The sequence below is a fragment of the Penicillium brevicompactum genome (genome assembly GCF_028827555.1).
Source record: "Penicillium brevicompactum strain IBT 35665 chromosome Unknown utg000006l_segment0_segment0, whole genome shotgun sequence".
In the NCBI taxonomy this organism is placed as follows: domain Eukaryota; kingdom Fungi; phylum Ascomycota; class Eurotiomycetes; order Eurotiales; family Aspergillaceae; genus Penicillium; species Penicillium brevicompactum.
In genome coordinates, this window is record NW_026623209.1 from 874814 (window position 1) to 897000 (window position 22187).

At 50.2% G+C, this 22187-nt stretch overlaps 8 protein-coding genes across 8 annotated transcripts; 5 read left to right on the forward strand and 3 right to left on the reverse strand.

Annotated features, from left to right (window-relative positions):
• Nucleotides 1-49: 49 nt before the first annotated feature.
• N7506_008517 (uncharacterized protein) lies at nt 50-1006 on the reverse strand (the record flags this gene model as incomplete). Its single annotated transcript, XM_056957810.1, has 1 exon — nt 50-1006. One exon carries the CDS (start codon nt 1004-1006, stop codon nt 50-52), a length of 957 nt encoding a protein of 318 aa, XP_056807200.1.
• An 856-nt stretch (nt 1007-1862) lies between these two features.
• N7506_008518 (replication factor C subunit 1) lies at nt 1863-5118 on the forward strand (the record flags this gene model as incomplete). Its single annotated transcript, XM_056957811.1, has 4 exons — nt 1863-1893; nt 1945-2032; nt 2098-4478; nt 4538-5118. 4 exons carry the CDS (start codon nt 1863-1865, stop codon nt 5116-5118), a joined length of 3081 nt encoding a protein of 1026 aa, XP_056807201.1.
• A 1139-nt stretch (nt 5119-6257) lies between these two features.
• Nucleotides 6258-6662, forward strand: N7506_008519 (DNA polymerase III clamp loader complex gamma/delta/delta subunit C-terminal; the record flags this gene model as incomplete). The annotated part of the gene is made up of 1 exon (XM_056957812.1): nt 6258-6662. One exon carries the CDS (start codon nt 6258-6260, stop codon nt 6660-6662), a length of 405 nt encoding a protein of 134 aa, XP_056807202.1.
• Nucleotides 6663-7111: 449 nt separating this feature from the next.
• On the forward strand, nt 7112-7579 carry N7506_008520 (uncharacterized protein; the record flags this gene model as incomplete). Its single annotated transcript, XM_056957813.1, has 1 exon — nt 7112-7579. One exon carries the CDS (start codon nt 7112-7114, stop codon nt 7577-7579), a length of 468 nt encoding a protein of 155 aa, XP_056807203.1.
• Nucleotides 7580-7977: 398 nt separating this feature from the next.
• On the forward strand, nt 7978-10647 carry N7506_008521 (Sin1 family protein; the record flags this gene model as incomplete). Its single annotated transcript, XM_056957814.1, has 3 exons — nt 7978-8000; nt 8061-8543; nt 8595-10647. 3 exons carry the CDS (start codon nt 7978-7980, stop codon nt 10645-10647), a joined length of 2559 nt encoding a protein of 852 aa, XP_056807204.1.
• Nucleotides 10648-11380: 733 nt separating this feature from the next.
• Nucleotides 11381-14622, forward strand: N7506_008522 (WD40 repeat domain-containing protein; the record flags this gene model as incomplete). The annotated part of the gene is made up of 3 exons (XM_056957815.1): nt 11381-13032; nt 13088-14131; nt 14175-14622. The coding sequence occupies 3 exons, from the start codon at nt 11381-11383 to the stop codon at nt 14620-14622; spliced, it is 3144 nt and encodes a 1047-aa protein (XP_056807205.1).
• A 1217-nt stretch (nt 14623-15839) lies between these two features.
• Nucleotides 15840-19463, reverse strand: N7506_008523 (uncharacterized protein; the record flags this gene model as incomplete). Its single annotated transcript, XM_056957816.1, has 16 exons — nt 15840-16394; nt 16454-16744; nt 16830-16967; nt 17018-17181; nt 17231-17316; nt 17363-17549; nt 17600-17745; nt 17801-17931; nt 17987-18200; nt 18253-18288; nt 18342-18393; nt 18446-18527; nt 18581-18654; nt 18708-18960; nt 19011-19153; nt 19217-19463. 16 exons carry the CDS (start codon nt 19461-19463, stop codon nt 15840-15842), a joined length of 2799 nt encoding a protein of 932 aa, XP_056807206.1.
• Nucleotides 19464-20144: 681 nt separating this feature from the next.
• acuM (gluconeogenesis transcription factor RDS2) lies at nt 20145-22136 on the reverse strand (the record flags this gene model as incomplete). Its single annotated transcript, XM_056957817.1, has 5 exons — nt 20145-20187; nt 20244-20440; nt 20495-21243; nt 21303-21620; nt 21974-22136. The coding sequence occupies 5 exons, from the start codon at nt 22134-22136 to the stop codon at nt 20145-20147; spliced, it is 1470 nt and encodes a 489-aa protein (XP_056807207.1).
• Nucleotides 22137-22187: the final 51 nt, after the last annotated feature.

The following is a 22187-nucleotide window of genomic DNA, read 5'->3' on the forward strand; positions in this document are numbered from 1 at the left end:
ATCTCAACAAATGTAAAATGCAAACGCCTCAAGATCTCTATACGCATCATCAACCATGTCGCTCTCTCTGCTCGCTCCACATGCGATCGACAATCTGGAAAACCTCCGTAACGCTGCGCATGACAACATCGTCAATTCCTAGCGCGCCATATCGATGCTGGATCTTGTCTGGGTGCCAACGGATTCGCTCCGTCTTGAGTGTGTTCGACAAATCGCTCTCAGGCGCATGTCTCATGAACTCGTCAACAGCATCACTCGCAACGTCAGCCCTCTTCCCAGACCTCACAGGCCAGAAAATCATATTCCGCAGAGCTTGAGAAGGATCTTCCTTCTCCCTCTCTGCCTCCATCTTCTCCCACCTCTCCAGATACTCCTTCCAAACCCCACCCCAAGCCTTGAACTTTTTCCTCTCTGCCCCGCGCCTTAAGCTCTCATCCATAGCCCTCTCGAACGCCCTCTTCTCCTCCTCAGCAGCCCTCCCCTTCTCCTCGCTCTTCTTCTTCCTCATCCGCTCAGCCCGTAATCGTTCTTGTTCTTCGATCTGGCCTTCACGCGTACGCTCCCACATCCGCGACCGCACGTAGGAAACGTACTCTTCTTCCGTCATCTGCTCCAGCTCTCCTTCCGGTCCCTGCACATTGGGGACACTGTAATTGTGGATCGGCTGGCCGTAAACAGACTCCCAGTAGGCGGCGCCTTCATCGTCACCTAGCGCATCGAAGAGCGATTCGCGGAAGGCATCTGATGTCGGAAGCGGGGCTGCCTCTGGTGATTTGTGGCGGTCTGAGTCTCTGTTCCGACGCTTGGTAGATTCGCCATCTGTGCGGGAGCGATGTCTGCGCTTGCGATGTTGGCGGCTTTCGTCGTGTTTGGAGCTTCTATGGGACCGTCCGGACGAGCTCTTGAAGCGGAATTTGCCTTTGTGGCTTGAAGTGGTGTATTCGTCGACCTGGGGCTCTTGTTTTGGTGGCCTTGTCTCGGTGGCCGGTATGGGGTCTGGGTTCATTGTATAGCTGGGTTGTGTGGGTATTGTCTCATTGTTGGATGCTGTTTGGAAGGTAGGACGCTCCCAAGTTTCAACAAACCCACATGAGTTATCGGAGATAAGCAGTCTTAGTCAGAACTTTAACTCCGGTCATAAGTTCCATGGTTGATGTTGTTTGCTGGTTAGTGCAAGCTCACTGCAGTGGGTTTATGTTTTTATTATATCCATGGATATAGAGGCAATAACCTCAATAGCTCCTTCCAATGTATGAATAACTTCCAATGATATACGAAGTGCTCATATGCTTGACACCAACATTTTCAGTCACACTAGTTAGTTGTAATGGAAGTTTATGTACATCCTGGTACAAAATGCCTTGCACGAGAACACCAAGTTTACTCCGTACAACAAGGCTATATGGCCACCCCGGGATGGAAACAAAACATTGGAAGTTTGATGGTATCCAATAATCAAATATCAAGCCTTGAAAGTTTCTAGGGAGTTCATTGCGGACTTGTTGAGGCAGCAGACTGCAGGCAGTCGCGTCTTTAAGTGGTTTCTGACTAATATTATGCCTGAGGCCATATTCACGTCACGTCGCGCGTCAACCCGTGCGGCCAACCTGCAGCTTTAGCTCGTACTGTCTCCAATCGGTGCCTTGATTCTGTTTCTCGCTCAATTTTGTGTGAGCAGAAATCCCTCATGGATATTAGAAACTTTTTTGGCGGTAAGCCAAATCAAGGCTCCAGCCCAGCTGCCGCAAAACCCGCGGCCAAAAAAAGAGGTATGCTGCCTTGCTTAAGAAGGGGAGGACTATGCCATATACATAGGCTCCCCCGTGGAATCCGTCAGAACCACTTGCTAACATCTATACGCGATGCAGGATCCATCAGCCACAAGGAAGAAACGTATGCACTTGAGACCTCCATCCCGGTAACACAGGTCTGACACGAACGCAGGTAGCAGGAAGATTGTGGACGATAGCGATGAGCAAGAGGATACAACACCCGTAAAGCCAGCTGCGAAAGCAAAGCCAAAGAGCCAGCCGTATGTTCATTGCCAGCTGAACACCCTTGTCGCTATGTGTTTGAACTGACGAGCCTCCTTCACAGAAAGCCCGAAGTGACAAAAAATGAGCCTACGACTTCATCGGACTATTTCGCCTCTACCAAGAAGAGAGGGCGACCTGCCAAAACCACGGAACCGGCCAAACCCAACGAGACTAAGGAGGACATTTCCAGCGAACAGCCCAAGAAGACCGCCGTGGAATCCGCAGCAAGTCAAAGCACCTCTCGCACATCACCAAAAAAGGCCAGTAAGGTCGTCGAAGACGAGAAACTCGGCGATAATGACATATTTGCATCAGAGTATGGCAAGGTCGGGAAAGGAGACGACGAGTACGTCGCCGGAGGCGACAGCGAAGGCGACAGCGACTTCGAGGTGCTTGAGGTAAAGCCTGCTGCTGCTAAGCCCAAGAGAGCGCCAGCGAAGAAGGCATCCCGCAAAGATGATGACGAAGATGACGACGTGGTCATGGAAGACCTCCCTAAGATTCCTGCCCCGAAAGCTCTACCAGGCCGCAAGCGCAAGTCAGAAGCTCTCATCGACGATGATGAAGATGAAGATTTCGAGCAGCCAAAGAAGCAGACGAAAAAAGCCGCTCCTAAGGCAAAATCCACAGCATCGCCCGCCGCAAAGAAGCCTAAGGCTAGCCCGAAGAAAGCCAAGAAGGAGGATAAGGTCGAAAGCAAAGAGATCCAAGATATCTTCGACAGTATTCCCACAATCGATGCCCCAGAACCTCCCCAGGGAGAGGCAAAAAAATGGAAGTTCGGACAACAACAATCTCGGGACCCCGAAATGTCCGGCACCAAGGAACTTCCTACAGGCGAGGAGAACTGCCTTGCCGGGCTGTCATTTGTTTTTACCGGTGTTTTGGAGTCTCTCGGCCGTGAAGAGGGCTCCGTGTTGGTGAAGAAATACGGAGGCAAGGTTGTCGGCGCACCCAGTTCTAAGACCAGCTACGTTGTCCTCGGCGGCGATGCTGGCCCAAAGAAGCTGGAAACTATCGCGAAGCATAAGTTGAAGACCATCAACGAGGATGGTCTTTTTGAATTGATCAAGAGACTACCTGCCAATGGCGGTGATGGTAAAGCCGCGGAGAAATATGCAGAGAAGCAAAAGGCCGACGAGGAAAAGGTCCGGGCTATGGCTGCCGAAATCGACGCCGAAGAGAAACGCAAGGCCGCGAACGCAAAGCCAGCCAAGACACCCCAGGGCTCGAAGTCCGCGGCCTCTCAACAGGCACCATCCAGCTCGCAGCCTGTGACGTCCAGTGATCTATGGACCACGAAGTATGCCCCAACCTCAACCAGCATGATCTGCGGAAACAAGGCTCCCGTCGAAAAACTCCAGAATTGGCTACGCAATTGGCACCGCAATTCTAAACTTGATTTCAAAAAGGGTGGTGCAGACGGCTCAGGTACATATCGTGCCGTGATCATTCATGGTGGACCAGGTATCGGAAAAACCACAGCGGCTCACCTTGTGGCAAAGCTGGAGGGATTCGATATCGTGGAGACCAATGCTAGTGATACTCGAAGCAAGAAGCTCGTTGAGACCTCTACCTTGGGTGTGCTTGATACAACTTCCTTGCAAGGATACTTTGCTGGAGAAGGCAAGCAGATTGAGGGCGACAAGAAAAAGCTTGTGCTCATCATGGACGAGGTTGATGGTATGTCTGCTGGTGATCGTGGGGGTGTGGGAGCTGTTGCTGCCATTGTGAAGAAGTCCAAGATTCCAATCATCCTCATCTGTAACGAGCGAAGACTTCCCAAGATGAAGCCATTCGATCACATTACCTTCGACATTCCCTTCAGACGCCCGACATCTGATCAAATCCGTGCCAGACTTTCTACCATCTGCTTCCGAGAAGGCCTTAAAATCCCGCCTCCTGTGCTTGATGGCCTGATTGAGGGAACCAACGCCGACATCCGGCAGGTCATCAACATGTTGTCTACGGCTCGACTGGACCAACAGGGTCTCAACTACGACCAAGGCAAGGACATGTCAAAAGCCTGGGAGAAACACATCATTCTCAAGCCTTGGGACATTGTCAGCAAGATTCTCAGCGCTCAGATGTTTGCCCCAAGTTCCACCTCTACTTTAAACGACAAGATTGCGCTCTACTTCAATGACCACGAGTTCAGCTATCTGATGCTCCAAGAAAATTATCTCAAGACCAAGCCTACGCTTGCAGGCAGGTACCAAGGCAAAGAGCAGAAACTAAAGGCACTCGAATTGATGGACAATGCTGCTTCGGGCATCAGTGACGGCGACCTCGTCGACCGCATGATTCACGGAACACAGCAGCAGTGGAGTCTCATGCCTGTCCATGCAGTTTTCAGCTTCGTGCGACCTGCCAGTTTCCAGCACGGCAATTTCAGTGAACGAGCTGGGTTCACCAGCTGGCTAGGCAACAACAGTAAACAAGGTATGATTATGACTGACTGTGTCTTACTATATTGGGCACATATTCTGACCTTCTTATAGGAAAAATGTCTCGATACGTCAAAGAAATCCAAGGTCATATGCGTCTCCGCACCACAGGCAACCGTGATGAAATTCGTCAGCAATACTTGCCCCTTCTCCAAGAGAAAATCATCCGACGACTCATGGACGAAGGCAAGGACAGTGTTGACTCTGTCATTGACCTCATGGACGAATACTATCTCACCCGCGAAGACTTCGATGCCATGGTGGAGTTGGGACTCGGTCCTATGACCGAGTCTAATATCAAGATCGAGACACAGACCAAGGCTACATTCACCCGCATGTATAACGCGCGTTCCCACCCTATGCCGTTCATGAAGGCTAGCAATGTCGTGGCGCCGAAGAAGGGGACGAAGGAGAAGCCGGATCTTGAAGATGCCATCGAGGAGTCTGACGAAGAAGAAGTTGTTGATGAGGTGAAGGATGACGATGAGGAAGAACTTGACCTGAAGAAGGACAAGTATGTCAGTTTACCAAAGAAGAAGAAGGCGCCGGCTAAGGGCAAGAAGACAAAGAAAGCCGAGGGTGATGACGAGGAGAAGCCGAAGAAGGGTCGTGGCAAGGCCAAAGCCAAGGCTTAGTGCCTTTTTGTAACATATTCATCTTGTTCGAAAGCATCGTGTGTTTCACTGGTGTTGTCTGGTGCATTTCAAATGCATTTCCTTTCACGTTCACGTGTTTCCATCTATTGTTTGTTCAATTCAATGTAAACTCGAGCAACTGTATCAATCCCAACTCCCCACGATCCTGTAAACTTACATTAGCCCTCGCGTTCGTATTCGGGAACTAGATACAATATATCATCCCGATTCTGAGGTCACTTGGGACAAACGAACTACGGTATGATATGTACTTATAGGCCTTGGGACCTAACCCATTTCAACCCTGGAGTGGAATATGAGGCTGAACCATCCATTGAAAGACCTAAAGCCACTACATCGGGAATGCCATTGAACAGGTGAAGCTAAATGACCGCAGAACTCTATGGCAGTATCTTTCATAGTATTTTCAGCTTTTCATAGGTGTTAATCTTGTAGATTAGCAATAAGGGACCGTTAAAAGAACACCCCGATGGATGTTACCACACCCCCCTGCCTGATTTTGATGCCTGAGAAAGCACATGCTTACTGCCACGCATCAAGGACTATTGCCACGTCTCAACACCTATACCATTCTTACTGTAGTCACGTGATTGAAATCTGTCGACCTCTAGGGTACGGAGTACCTACCTTGACTACGGTGTATATAAACCCTCACTCAATAGAAGTCACTTTAAAATATACGGGTGGCTAGTTTACCCAGTCGGTCACGTGATGACATGATGCGGTTTTGCATGATAAACATTGCAAAAAAGTAATGTAATGTGATCAATGAGTGGTAAGGGGCACAAGGTTGGCATCAAGGACCCAAAATGGCTAAATCACTTCTGCCTATAAATATTATAAGGTATCAGCCTTCTTATTCAGGTTAGAGGGGTGTTTTTAAATCTAACGGTGTGTGGTAACATCCATTTGGGGTGCTTCTTTAAAGGTCCCCTAGCAATATTGCCCTGATAATAGTTACGACTAAGCCTTCAATCTGATGCCATTATACCGTAAAATGCGTAAATCATCCCCGCCTCCGTGCGGCAATCGCGACACGACACTTCCACGCAGCTTTTTTCAACTTCCACGCCTGCCACTATCGACACTCCACCGTCCATCCACCGTCCAGCGTCACCATGTCGACCAACCACAGTGAACAAACCGAGCATAGTAATGGGGAGTCCGTAACCCAATCTTCAACCCCTGCACTAGCACCTGCCCACGGTACAGTGGTGCCAGCTCCAAACATCCCAAACAGACATCATGCATTGATGATTGGCTTTGGCTTTCGCCTCTATGCCGAAGTCAGATCAGCCGACTTACCAGAATTGCGGGAAGACTGTGTGGTTCTGCGCGTTCTCGCAACCCCCGTCTCACCTCTCGCCCAGGAGACGTTGGCCATGTATGCAAAATTTGGCGTGGGACGCCCCGGCAGACAGCCCATGCTCCCAGGCTCGAGTGCTATTGCTCGAATCGTCAAAGTCGCTAGTGATGTGACATCGTTGCACGTTGGCCAACTTGTCTTTTTGATCCGGCCTTGAGATCCAAACACAACCCACAAGTCCGATACTCCAGCGGGGTATATCATGAGCCAGGCTCGTTTTGCCTCTCCTTTACACAGAGAAGTGACATTGAAGATAGCTCTTACGCAGAGTACATGAGAGCTCGGGTCAAAAATTGCTACCCCTTAGACGAGGGCAAACTTATGGGAAAACAAGAGGGAGGATTGGGGTATCAGCCAGCTCAGCTTTGTGAGATTGCGAAAATCGTCTGGTCATTCAGTGAACTGAAGAAGTTATGCCTTCAGCCTGGCGAAACTCTGCTGGTATACCCCGCAACGAGCTCTGTTGGTGCTGCTTGTTGCATTGTAGCCTTGGCTATGGGTAAGCCCCCCTCCCCTTGGAAGGCGAAGTTCAGAGTAGACGGAGACTGACTGAGAGAAGGATTGAGAGTGATCGCATTGCCCTCTGACACGAGTGAGGTCGGTCTGATGGAGCCTGCCCCGTCCAAGACAGAGGATGACGGAATCAGCACAACGGCTTTGACGCGCAGTCAGCTAAATGGACTACCATGGTTGGTGAATTCGTGGCATTATTCCATGACGGAAGACGAAGAGGATTGGGAGACGGGGCTTGTACCGGCTTATGGTTCAACCTATGAAACCGACACTCCCCCCAGCAGCACTGCACCTCGAACCGGAGTGACCTTTCTGTGCCCTGTGAACCCAAATGACGCCGAGCCTTTGGTCACGTGCAAGAGAATCGCCATGCGGAGCAAGTTGATGTACTATGAGCCTGAAGACGTCCGCGGATTAATCAAGATGATCGAGAACGGAGATCTCAAACTGCCCCCGACGGCTGGGTGCATTTACACATTCTCCTTGAATGATTGGGAAAGGGTGTTCAATATAGCCAGCACTTGCGAAGAGAGCCTTGTCTTGACTTTTAAGGAGACCTGATGTGAAGTTAACATTTCAAGACACAAAATGACCAGTTAATAGCCAGGAACAAAGGGTGTGCTGTAAGCAGATCCATTACTCCGTAAGATCGAGGCAAGTCTAAGCGGTCAAATTGGCCCCTTGGCGGGGAAGTTGTTGATCTGCGGAGACCGACTTTCCCTTTCTTCAACGTCTATGCCGAGGTGTGCGTGTGGCACATATAACACTCCTTTATTCTCCTTTTTAATTACAGGCTGGTCCTGTTGGGAGACTAGAGACTCATTAGGTTTCGCCTGACCTATTTGCACGAGCATGCGACTTCACCTGACAGCCTAGGAACATTGGCCTAGCAACCTCGGTCGCCGACTACGCAACGCGCCCAACTTCTGCGGACCATATTCCTCTACACAGCCGAGAAAATGTCCCTTCTTCACAATGAGGAGTGAGTCGGATTTGGAATTGTGAACCGATGTGTTGATCTCCGAACTGACTATCAGCACAGCTTCACAATCTGGCAACTACGTTCGTCTTACCTCTCGACGATTAAAGACGGAATTGGAGATCGCCTCATCAACGTCAATGATTCAGTCCTGAATACCCCGGGTTTCCGCGCGGCGGGCTGGTCAACCGCCTCCGCGTTCCCGAATACACACAGCTCATCCCACCTGAAGCGCACCTACTCCCCGCCGATTCCCACTACTGCAAATGTATCTTCGGAGTATTACAAACTCGCGGAGCGCAATGCGAGACCCTCAAATCATGATTTGCAAGGTCTTGGTATGGAGGACGGTGACGATGATGGGGGCATGGTGACCGGCAAGAGCCATACGGAGATGACCGCACGACGACATCATGCGCGAAACGGAAAGAAGAAGAGTCGACGAGAACGGCAGCAAGAGGTACAGAGGCAAGCTGTTGCGGAGGAGGATGACAGCAGTGATTTAAGTGACGACAGCGACGACGACGAAGGGGACAATGTCGGGAGGTAGGTTATGTCAAGCTGTGGAATAATGCTGCATTTGCTGACCCAAACCAGTGCTGTTGATCAGATCAAATTCCACAAGATGCCCATTCGCCGAGACCGAGCTGATTCCTCTCCAAGGCGCTCGGAAGACCAGAAGGAGAGACCAGAAGTGATGATTACATCTCCGTCAACCCAAACCATTGCGAACCAGTACAACTCGATTCCGCTCAGGCCTCGTCGAGACACAACTACTAGCAGCGACCTATCGACAGATAACGAAACTGATCACCGAGGCTACAAGAGTCAGGTTTCATTCTCCGGAAGCGACCATATTGTCGATCATCCTCGCAGGCGGCGTGAACGAACTGGAAGTCGCGGCGCAGAGAGCCTGGCTCTTGGAGAACTTCACGAGGAGGACGAGGAAGACTCTGGCGCCGAGTCCGTGGTGTCTGCAATCTCGTCTGATTTCGACAACACTGCAGGATCTGGCTCTTTGCTTTTGGCAGGCGTTGCCGGAGGGTTGAATTTGTCCTCACCCATGGTGATGATGAACAAATTACCCCCAGGCACAGGGCCACAGAACAGTTCACACCGCAAAAGTCGTGCACCGGCACCTACATTACAAGATCTTCCTCCGCCGCGACCTATCAGCATGGTACAGCCAGTTAGTCTGTTGACCAGTCAACTGAAGGCACGGAAGCGCGCACCAAGTAACCCGGTGGACAAATTCGTGGTGCTCTCTGGGCGAGGCCAAGAAGATGCCTTGTACCTGAAGATTTACGCCCCATTCTCTAGTGACCCTGAAGATCCGCTGGATCTGCCGGTGACCCGCGAGTCCAAGCTCGCAGAGCAGCCTGCACCGGTCACTGTTGCCGAAACAATCGGCCTAGCTCTATGGAAATACTCAGCAGATTCTCGTGGCCCAGCGCTAGGCCGTGAAAAGTTGACTGTAAATCGGTGGACTTTACGAATGGTTGATGATGGCGAAGTCGAATATGACTTCCCAGCACTTGGCCGAACCCTCCCTATGACGGACTTCACGTCAAACAATAACCAACCCCCCAAAGCCCGACAGCGAACAAGAGGCAAACCCTACGACGAGTTCGCTTTGGTCGAAGCATCGAAGACCGAGTTTGAGGAAAATGAAAAGCTGTACCCACAGTTCAGTTCCAGTGTTGGATCAGACGAGACCGACCAACCTGCCAACCTGACGGCTCCGGGGACTACCCAACAGCCTACCTCAAACAGCAAGACCCCTCAGATCACACCAGCTCGGGCAAATCCCATCCTGGGCCAGCCGTTCTCATCAGCACTCAACCACAGTACTCTCACACCCGCCGATCGACCCGCAGTGCCCACTTCGCATGCCACTCCTCGCATGGGTGTTGCGAAAACCCTCAAGATTCGTTTCATTAACACAGAGGCTTCTGCCCATGTTATGACCATCAACACATCCACCGATAGCTATATTGCCGAAATCCTGGACTCTGTGTGCAAGCGATGGGGTCAAGACAAGGGTAACTACCTGCTCAAGGTGATGGGGTCCAACACGATTGCGCCTCTGGACCGCACTGTGGAGGCACTGGGTAGCATCACCGAGCTTGATCTGGTTCGCCGCCGCTTTGGTGGTGGTCCCCTCGCTCTCGGAACTTCACCCGGTAGCTCATCACCGAACGCACCTCTCATGGTAGAAAGCACCGAGCCAGCAACCTCCAAGAAAGCCAAGAAGGAGGCCAAGAAGGGTGCACAGCGTATGCTGCCTTCCGCTTCTCAGAAACAGGACCACCTGGGTGGATACTACCGCCGGTACCACGTGTTCCGCAAACAACCCATGTCTTTCACAGCCTCCAATCATCGTATCCTTACCTTTGAAAATGACTACATGCACATTGTGCCTGGGGATACCGGCAAAACAGCTTCTGGAGGCAAGACCCGGTCGATCAGTTTCAGCGATGTGATCGGTTCCAAGGTCAGCCGGAGACACCCCAAGAGCTTCCGCGTGATGATCGTTCGAGGAAACGACGCCACCGAACAGAAGCGGTATGACTTTGAAGCACGCAGCACTGGCGAGGCAGATGAGATTGTCAGTGAGATCAAGAAGAACATGGCACATTATCGCATTTGATTCTTCGTTCCGAATTTCTTACGTTTGGGAGGCTTGACAGGCGAATACCACACCTCTATACCAATACATTTGACATCAGCGTTTGCGCACTATGTAATCCGTTCAATTTATTCCGTAGATGTAGACTCATAAGTCGTGGGTGCCCAGAGTCCATACAGCGGTGTCACATTAGGCGGGTGGATTCGGAGCTTAGCTACGAGATTTACCCTCAGGGCTGGCGTCTTAGTGCGAACTGTATAATCCGACCCACCGTTCATCTCATGACCGTAGATCGAGCTAAATATGAAGATCGGGAATAAATGCGGATGTTGAAATTACAAGTGTAGAGAACTGAACAAAATACTCGAAGGCCTTATACTTCACTTCGAGGGCACTATAAGCTCGCACTGTCAGCGGATCGGCCCCTGACCCAAGGTTCAGATTCCTCAGATCGGCTGGAATGATGTTAGCGCCATTTGAGCTTGTTTTGTTTTTTTTTTTCTTCCTCTTCTTACTCCGTACTCCGCACTCTCTTCTCACTCGACACGCTCGTTCTAGAACAATGGCTATATTTGGAAGGCTGGGCCGATCATAGCTTCACTTTAGCTCCCCGCCATCCCACACACTCCTTACTGCTACTCCGCTACTCCGCTATCCCGCCACCTCGAACTTTACTTCTTATATACACACTCTTTTTGAAACGAATGCGCCCAATTGATCAATCTTCGGGTGGACCTTGATATCCTTCGAGGTCATGACTACCACCTTGAACACCCCGAAAAGCAAGCTTGCTGGACCCGGCGCATCCTTGAAAATCACTCCTTCGAATTCTCCAATCCTCCGCCCAGGGACCCGATCCCCCAGCAAAACATCCCACCAGTCCTCCTTGTCTCTCCAAACCGTTATCGGCACAACCACCACAACCCCCAATGGATTCTCGAGCCACGACCAAAGCAGAAGTTTCGCTCTGTGTGCGGGTTCAGCAGCAGTGCTCGCACAGCTCGACGATGATGCCAACATAAGCCAACGCTTCTTCCGAGCCCGTCCCTCTGCAACTAGTGTCAATCCATCGACTTCGTTCTACAATCCAAACTCGACCCCTCCGTCTACCCCGGACCCGAGATCACGTTCCCTCTCCCACATCCGCTCCAACCCACATCTGAATATTTCCAATGGCTCTCCCTCTAGCGAGGCTGGCGAGGCTGGTAGCCCCCGAGGGTGGTCATCGAGGGAACGGATCAAAGCAGTCACAAGTGTCTCGATCAGTCCCAATGGGCGATTCCTCGCAGTAGGAGAGACCGGCTATAACCCACGAGTTTTGATATTCTCCACAGCGACGGATGCATTACCGGACGTTCCTCTCTCTATACTGAACGACCACACATTTGGCGTTCGCAGTCTAGCGTTCAGCCCCGACTCCCAGTATCTGGCAACTCTGGGCAACCCGAATGACGGGTTCCTTTTCATCTGGATGATCAACCTGAAGAATGGATCAGCCAAGCTACACTCCGCGAATAAGTGTACGTCGGTTATTAAAGATATGTGCTGGGTCGGACGAAGCTTGGTCACCACTGGCGTGCGGCACGTCAAGGTCTGGCGTCTTCCCACGATCACGAGGCCTGTCTCCCCCACCAAGACACGGCTGAATGTTGACGGTGCTCCCTCACCAAACCCGGCCCCGAAAGCACTTTCCGGTAGGAATTGCCTCATGGGCGCGCTGGGAGACAGCGTCTTTACCTGTGTAAGCAGTATCTCTGACCACGAAGCTGCTATTGCCACGGATTCAGGTGCAGTTTGTTACCTTGATGACCGCGAGGGGTCTCAGAAGATGGTCATCGTAAAGCAGGTGGGCTTCAGTATCACGTCTCTGGCCGTGGATTTCGACCAAGAGTCCATCTGGCTAGGTGGGCGTGGAAGGCGAATGCAGAAAGTGACATTTGAAACTTTGCGCTCGTCTGGTTCGTCCACGCCAATGTCACCTGTCCGTCTCGATAAGGGAGTCTTGGATAAGAAAAGCAAAGCACCAGCTATCACTTGCATGGGCTCTCTTAACTCCCATCTAGTCACGGTGGAAGCCACTCGGGAGATTCATATTTACCCGATTCATAATCTACTTGAAGACGGCGAACAGGAAGAGGGTGAAGCCTCGATGCCTGCGCATCGAGATCCCATCCTTGGAGTCTTTCACATGAAACGCCCCAATGATTTCTCTGCAGACTTCTTTACGTGGTCGCGTAACGGCTCTGTTAATTTCTGGGACGTTCACGGGAAGTGTCGAGGATCCAGAGTAATCGATCTGGATCAATTTTCCGGGAACGAAGACAATGCAGCGAATGAACTTAAAGTTTTGCGGACTACTACAAATGCAGAGTGGTTCGTCTCAGGTGACAAATTTGGCGTATTGAGGTATGTGCAACTTAATAACACTCTTCATCGGATTCAACTAACTTGTTCACAACAGATTGTTTTCAAATTCCGACTGGGCCTGTGTGCACAAAGTCCGTGGACATGGCGGGGAGATTACAGACGTTGCTATTGAAACAACGGATGACTCCTGGCTAGTAGCCAGCTGTGGCCGAGATCGGATGGTTCAGTTATTTGAGAAACGAGACAACGAGCTTCATTTGACCCAAACCATGGACGATCATGTTGGGGCTGTCGGACAGTTGATGTTCATCAATGATGGCGAGAAGCTGCTTTCATGCTCTGCGGACCGCACCGTCATTATCAGAGATCGTGCCACACGAGAGATTGATGGTGAAACATGCGTTGCGTACCTTATTTCACGGGTAATTACTCAAAAGGCCTCTCCCCTGTCGATGACAATCTGCCCGGACGACTCGAACATTTTATATCTCTCCACTATGGACCGCTGTGTTTCGAAGTTCGATATTCCATCAGGAAGGCATCTCCACTGTTTCAAGGCATCGGACTCGGAGACAACCGATGCCGTCATTTTGGGCTCATTGACAGTTGCACCTGAGATCCCTGGCCAAAGCCCAAAGGTTCTAATTGGTGTGTCGGGTACCGACAAATCCATCCGCGTATACGACTTGGAGCGCGACCAACTTCTCACTGGTGAATTTGGACACACTGAAGGTGTTACCGATGCCCTGTTGATAGAAGGGCGCGACGATACCGAGGACTCGCAACCCCAACGCACCTTGATAAGCACCGGCATGGACGGCATATTGATGATATGGAACCTCTCTGTCCAGCAGCAGATATCGCCAGAACTTCTTCAAAGTACACGCGATGATGATGAAGGTCCTACCAAGGAGATGACAGCCGCGAGACCTCCTCTCAGGAAGGTGCTCTCGCGTAGCGAGTTGGCCGGCTTCCAGCGTCCAGATAGTCCTAACCCCACAACTCCAACGCCTAACCGCGAGCATTCTCCAACCCTCCTCCGGAAAATGTCGAGATTGTCTCTCGCCCCGTCATCTCTCAAAAACCACTCCCTCTCAGAATCAACATCGCCCCCAAGTCGCCTCTCCCCCCACCCCAGGTGTACTCCAAGAGCGAAACCGCCGCTCCCCATCCCCTGTTAGCCCAAAATCACGGACTCCCGCCCGAAAACCACACAGTGCACGAACCAATCGTCGCACATCTCTCGATCTCCGCAATCGCGGCAAAACAACTCCCCGCAGCGAGTTCGGAAGTCTCGACATGTCCACCGAACAAGTCTGCCGCACTCTCCGCGCCTACCGCAAAAAGGTCAACGGTTCAAACCGCCGCGTCCAATCTTCCAAGGAACTCGAGCGTGAACTAAGACTCACACTCCGCATTATCAGCGGACGCGATGAAAGCAGTGACGCTAGCGGTGAAACCGAAACCGATAGCAGTGGCAAGGACATTGAAAATGAACGAGGACCTAGTCGCTCGTCCTTGAAATCCCCTTGTCTTCCTCGCCATATGCCTTCTACCCCGTCTCTGCGACCCAAAAGTGTACGACAAGTCTCGCGCAGCCGGTCGTTTGATGCTACTGGCGAAGAATAACTTTGTTTTTGCTTGCTGCCATACATTTGAGGATGGCTTTTGCATTTCTGTTATCGGTGCTGATCATGCATAAGCGATGCATTTTCAATCGCTCTCTGTTATCATCTTTCTTTGATCTACTGGCTATTTTTGCCTTTGCATTCTCTTGATATTCTCCCTTTCACCCCGTTGCATCTTTGCATCTTTGCATCATCCACTTGTTTTTGGTAGGTGGATTGGGCGATCTTCTTTCTTTTTATTATCCCATGGCCTGGAGATAAATTCCCTTCTGATGATACCCATATTTACACTTTTGTGACAGGCCATATGCCGCCTCACTACTCCGTACAATTCACATCTTTTTGCTCCGTTCTATATGCATCATCAACAATTAGATTCTTCAAAATTAAACGGCTCCATAACAGGAGCTATCCACGTCTTTGATTCCCTGGATAAGAATGTATGGGGAATACGGTCTAGTAGAAAGCAGTGTGTACGTAAAACAGAACGTATGATGCGTAAAGAAGAGAAGAGAAAGAGAGAGACAGAGATCTATGGGAAGCAACCATCACCTGACCAAGTCCCATGCCCTAACAGAATGTTTGCATTTCCTAATTGGGAACCATGGAAGTCACCTGCCACTCCCTCCCCATCTCAGGTATAAATACCTCTCACTTCCCTCTTCTCCTTCTTCTCTTCTTCTCTCTTCTCTCTCACAAATCCCATCAGGGTTGGGCTTGCCCCTCCCACTTGGGTCACTGACGTCTTGGCTGCACATCCCCGGGCCCATGCCACGGGATGAGGGTCACGGTGGTCACAATCAAGTATTTGTCTCGTGCGAGTCGGCGGGCAGGTGAGGGTAGTAGGGAGACGTCCCGAGGCCCATAACTGATCCTGTGTAGCTACCCACGATGCACATTCCTTACTCTGTAACAGTAGAAGTGCCTTTTGGCCGCACACATGTACTTGCTCTTACTACATACTACACCTAACGTAACACTAGTGTGTAGGATACAATGAGTAATTCTGTACAGACTTGGATCTGCCCTGGTGCGGGCCAGCTGACATACTACTTTGTTCCTTGAAGCTAAATCTGATTAATTTTTCCATTCTCAAACTATCTCGTTGATTTGCGGAACTATGTCTCCCCAATCACATTTTCTTCACCCCAATCTCTCCCATTCACCCGAAAACCTTCCTTCCACCTCGAGAGGCTTTGTATCGTATCCGACTGAATTTTAGGACGTATCAGCTCCTTGCTTGTCAGCAGCCGACGAACTTTCCACCTGTGCGGCTTCGGATCGATGGGCCAAGATCTGCAAATGTCCCTGTAGCTCCTTGACAAGCTCCTCGCCACCTGGAACAAGATGAGCAAGATCGCGAGCCCTGCGAGCCCATAGCATGCTAGTCTCACCATGAGGGCCAGCGTTGAACCGCATGGCTGCATTGAAGGTGGTGCGAGCAACGTGCTCCAACTCCATCGCCGGGAAAGGGTTCTTTCCACCTACTATGTAGACTCCCGTTTCGTATCGGAAAGTCTGCACGTTGGGTCCATTGTTCACGTCATCCGGCTTGCTCGCCTCACGTTTGGCTATGGTGTAAATGTGACAGAGCACTCTGTCGGCGAGACGGAAATCAATCATTTCTTCTTCCACGCCAAGCTGGAGATTCGCGGGTTTGAAGCTTGTGCACGTCAAGAATAGGCAGTAGAGGTAGCGAGGCAGCTCCATGCTCCAATGGAAGTAACCGGCCGATTTCTGGTCAATGAGGTTTATTATCTCGTAGATGACTCGCTGGCTCAAGATCAGCTGTTGTTCAACAATGGCAGATAGACGGACTTCTGTGAGCTTACCTTCAGGAACTTGATCTGGACCTGGCATGGAGTCTTTTCGTGGAAGATCCATTCAGTCATTTGAGAGTAGAACTGGGACGTGGGGAATCGGTGGTTGTCTTCGCAGAGTTCCTTTATTTCAGACCAGAGACCAAGTTGGTAGGTAGCCTCGAAGTTGAAGAACTTCCCGAGTCCGTATTGATCTGTTTCATTCAGGCTCAACTCTCTGTCGGAATCTTCCAATCCGTCTTCCCATCCAAACAGCCCGGCAAGCGCCTTGAACGATGCGCGCACGTTCGTGTAGTGTGCAACCTGTCAAAGTTTAGTACTGCTGTGTTTATGCGAGAAAGCAGGCAATGGTGGAGAATATATGGAAATGGGAATGTTGGCACGATACCTTTTCAGCCTCATCGTTAGTTTTGCGAGCCGCATCGACGTAGATAAGAATGCGAAGAAAGTTGATCAAAAAGAAGTGGGGACGAGGTGCTTTCATCCTGCCTTCGATCCCTGCAGCGCGACGATACACAATGGTGAACTGCTAGAACGTCAGAGATTGTAAATGAAAAAGACAACTGCATAACCAACCTCATGAGAGTGCTTGAGAGCCTGCAGGGCAAGATCAAGCTGACGATGCTCGATGGCCTTCAAAGCGACCCGATAACTTGCTTGGTAGAGCCATTGCAACTCGGTGATCGAGATTACAGGAGCTCCCTCGGTGGGAGAGCCAAGCGACTTCGCAAATTCCAGGGCTATAAGATGGGTCAGTATCCATGCTGACATAGGAGAATGCGTACGTACCATTTGCCAGGACTTCCTCAGCACGACGGTAGAAATCCATGGGACGATATGTCTCCATCTCGTTGATGACAAGACAGATCAAGAACCTTTTCATGTTGGCATTGCTTGTAAGGGTTTTGGATATACACTCACATGTGATGTTCAGCCACAGAAAATACTGGATTGTATATGTTACTAAATCCAGTACATTTCGTTAACTGTGCCAGGCAGTTCATTGCCTCTGCATGCTTCTTCTGTCGCTGAGCTTCCATTGCACATGCAAGGAGCGCGGTCTGCTTCTCCAAGACTGGTTGACTTGGGAACCCGAGACAGAAGAAATCTTTTAGATAGTCAGCAATATTTGGGATTTGGCATGGTTGTTCTGCATACTTGAGAGGTTTTGTCCTTCCAGCATGGCCAGCTTGTACTCGAAGTACATTTTCTTGCAGTCGAGTCGGCTCACCAGAAATCCTCGATTCAGAAATTCACGAGCGGATTTCACGTTGCCAACTTGCACGTAGCACGCAAACAATTTCCTAGTGCAGTGTCAGATTGAGCTCGCTCATAACGATCACCTTGTGTTTGACTTACCTCGAGATCGCATACTGGGTTTCTTTGTCACAGTCGTGTAAATTCTTGTGATCGCCGCATATGTGAAGCCATGATATTGCAGCGGAGTAGTCTCCTGCGGAAACCGCGATACCTATTAGTTTCCAGAGACACTGTCGGTACTGTTAGCTGATCTTCTCATCTATAAAAGGTTCATGTTTTTCATACGGCAACAGCAGCCCGAGCGGTCTTTGGGCCGAATGATGGGAATCCACGGTGCTCCAGACTTTGCATCATAATGCTGGTCGTCCGGATGTGGTTTGGGTCCATCGGATTGCATCTTGTCATCAGCACAAGATACCCCAGGAAACACTTTTCCGTCCATTCCCTGGGGAGCTCAACCAAGAGAAGAGCGGCAAGAGCCTCAAACGCAGCGTGTTGGCTGGGTATAAGTTAGTCATCTGCCTTAAGACAAGAGATGAAGGAAGTGATACCTTCTTTTGCCCATGAAGTGGATGAACTGGAAGATCCTGGTCTCATTATTAGATGCTATAAATATCAGTTGACTTGAGTAGCAACTTACATCCCCATGTTTGCGTTCGTCATAGGAGTTTGAGCAACAACCATCTTGAAAGCTGGGAGACAAAATCAGTGAATCTGATCTGAGCAGAAATGAGGTTGACTTACTTTGGACCAGCTCCTCGATAGTTGGTAGGGTAGTTCTCGCAATGAGACCAAGAAGCATCACGGCAGGCTGCGACGGATACGACTAGAAGAATGAGAGTCAATTTCTGATGGGTTTGGACTCAGGAGGAGACAAACCTGTTGCAAATTGGCCAACTCGATGCAAAGAATCTGCGCGGAGTCTGGGGTCAACATCGGCAAGCATGCCACGACTGCCATGTATCAGTTGGGATATTCAAGTTATCCAGTCAAAGCCACTGCTTACCAAGAGAATGTCTGATTGCCAAATCCCAGTCTTCAAATCCCACGAAACCCTGTCCAGTGGCAACATACAAGTTGTGCAGTGTTTCGAATGATTTATGTAGCCATTTGATCGCAACTGGCGGATTGATCACGAGAGCGGACTCTCCAACAAGGAAGGTTGTTTCAAGAACGAAACCGCAGTCACCCATCAGAAATGGGCTAGGGACTTTGGTCCAAAGATGCTCTGCAAGGTCGAATTGTTGACATTCAGCAGCCTGTAGGAAAATCAGCTTTGGCGCGTATGGTATTCAAAAGAGTAACTCACCAAACGAATTCGGAGTAGCCAGTATTTGGTCGTGAGGCTGTAGTTCAGAGTAAGGTCCAACCCGAGGTGAGATGGTTGGACGGCTTGAAGTCGCTCCCCCGACACACCCAGGATGTTGTATGCAGCATTAAGTTGTTTAGCTACTATATGATCATTAGAGATTTTGGCTTCGTAGACAAGGAAAGTATTGTTGGTATGATACTTACCAATGCAAGTCTGCGCAGCAATGAGAGAAACACCTAGGGACCTGAGCCAACCAAGCATGGTAGGTGGCACCGCCAAATTCAAGAGAACGAATGCGGCAGTGCGAGCTTTGGAGAGAGCTTGTATGTCCTCATCGGTTTTGCCACGTACAGCCAACATCTGAGTGCAAGCGTTCCATAGCGAAGAGCCAACGGCATCCAGTCTTTTCGCGTCCATATCACCTCGCACCAGGGTATTCAGTGGGTTCATGGCGAGCGCGTGATCAAGATGTTGAACGACATCAGGAGGAAAAAGCGGCTGCCCTAAAGTAGATGTCGAGAGTCTTGTTTGCAAATCACAAGCAAGATCTATCACCGTCAGTGAATTTCCTAATCGGGAAACCCGTATTAGATCTATGGATGCATGCATACCCGTTAGGAAATTGCAATCTTGATGTGGAGAGTAAGCCATGATGAGTGCGACAATGGTCGGAATGATGAAGATAAAGAAGAGAGAGAGGGCGAAAGGGGAGAAAGGGAAAGGAAGGTAAACACGATTAAGTTGGCCTGGTATACACCCCAGGTGACATCCCACTCGCGGGACTCCGACGACATAAGCAAAGTACCCAGGATATCAATCTGCTCAGCTCAATCGGAATTTAGATACAAAAATTGAACACCATTGCACTCATACACCTACATTATTCTTCAAGGTTTTCCAAAATTGAGTGCTGGATGGTTAAGGAGCGTTCAAAAGCATTGGTCAGGGCAAATTTCATAGTTTCATAAGAGCAAACATCTTTTTCCATCTAGACTGTTGATACTCTACATTGAAGGTATTTGGGATGATCCAAATCGAACACTGTACATTTTGTGGCAGAAAGGCCTTGGGGAATCAATCAAAACAGAACAACAAAGCAGAAACACATCCTTGAGCTGGCACTACATCTGCTTATTTGTCGATGGGCAAAAAGTTACCAACGATAAGTGATGGGCTGTTGTTCCGAATTTGTCAGTTTATGCACCACCTGTGTCACGAGTGAAGACTTACATGTTGTGGTTATCCCTTCTGATGGTGAATGAGAAACAACAAGTAATCCCATCACTGCTTGAGTTGGGATTGGGACTCTTCAAAGTACAACTGGTGAGCATTGCCTTTTGGGTGTTGTCGAAGGCAATGGCGCCAAACTTCTCCCAATAGCTCACTAGCTGATCTTCAACGATGATCTCGTGGATAGCAAGCTTGCCCTAAATTGACCGGTTAGTCGTGTTATCAGACCCGAGGAGACACCGGAAACCCACGTCTCGTAATCCCTCTACTGGAACATCAATGAGTTGTGCCATCTCATTGTTGCCTCGGAAGATCTCGCCCGTTCGACGCCAGCAGCAGGCGGGAATGGCCATACTGGCGAACACACGGTCGTATTCCATAAGGCTACGCTCAAACCACATCTCCACGAGGATAAGCTCGATGTCAGTAAGGCTCTGCATGCGTTCTCGGAACTTAGGCCGGAACTTGTCAAGTTGTCGGAGAATCTTTTGCCGGGATATTTGCTGCATGTTCTTTTCCATATACTGATTCAACCTTGCATATCCCTTGACGTAGTTGAAGGGTTTCAAGAGACCGGCGTCGTATTTTGCTTTGAGGAGCTTGTTCATCCGTTCTTCGGGCGGATCAGTTCCTGCCGGGTCGGCGGCAGTCATGTAATATGTTTCCCGGGCTTTGTCATTGCCCATAGTTGGGGGTTGCTGCATTGAATCGCCAGTTGGTGGTTGGTTTTGAGCCGGTGGTGGAAGCTGTGCGGGTGGGGGCAAGCCATTGGACATCGCCATGCCGTTCATTGAGTTCATCAAGGATGGATCGGAGTACACACCCTGCATATCCTGGTTTGGATACATCGCCCCGTCGTCGAGCAGACTGTTGCTGAGGAAGTCTCCGAGTAGATTGTACTCGTTGGTAACCTCATGTGCATTGAACATGTATGACGGGTGGAGAGAATGCATTTCTTGGAATTGGTTCTGACCACCTACCCAATCGTTATATTGCAGAACTAGCATGGTCAGTTTACCCCACATGTGAAAAACAAATTAATTGTCGCTAGAAACTTACGATTATTGCCTTCCAGATTTTGACCAGACGCGGTTAGATTGGCCGGGGGCACACTTCCCGAGTTCACAGCCGAGGGTGCGATTCCGATGGTATTGTCTGGGAATTGTTGCTGGCCAGCAGCATCGACGTCAACACTCCTGGGCATGCCTTGAACGTTGCCCAGTTCATTGTTCGACGAGCCTTCTTCGTCTGCAGCCGAGTTTTCGTGCTCACCACGTCCGCGCTTCGCAGCTTCTCGCGGTTCGTCATGACACAAGTGTCCGATGTTTCGTTTTATACACCGAGTGCAGGGTCGTTCCTTCATGAAATCAGAGTCAGCTGATGTGAACAATTCTCACAATTTCACGACCGAGATTTCAAATATGAAGGGTCGCGAAAAGGGAAGGGGGTAGGTAGAGGCGTCGTACCGAGTCGCAAGTCATATGCTGTCCCACGCGAGGCGATCTCGTTAGCGAAGCTTCTTGAAATCAATAAATGCGCGACTACCAGAGTCGATCCCCAAAGAACGACCCGGCGCGCATGATTTTCCAAACTTGAACTTACCGAACGGCGACAATAGACACATGCTAAAAATGCAGAAGACGCTCGTTAGCAAAGAGGTTCATATCGCAATGCGCAACAGAATCGGCCGCGCGCAGATCCCTGTCGCATGTTGCGCAACGGCACCTTACCGTGATTCACCTTGCGGCGCTTTTTGGGACTGGAGTGACTCCCCGAGCCGGTCGTTTCGGCCTTGGCCGCAGATATTTGTGAGTCCTTGACGCTGGTATCCTTCCCTGCATCAGCCCTCGCCTTCGCATTGGAGGCTGCGCCTAGCGCGTTCTTGTCGGTCATGGTGCAAGAGTTTAGAGAAAACCACCAGGGCCGGAGTGAAATGGCTGCCTG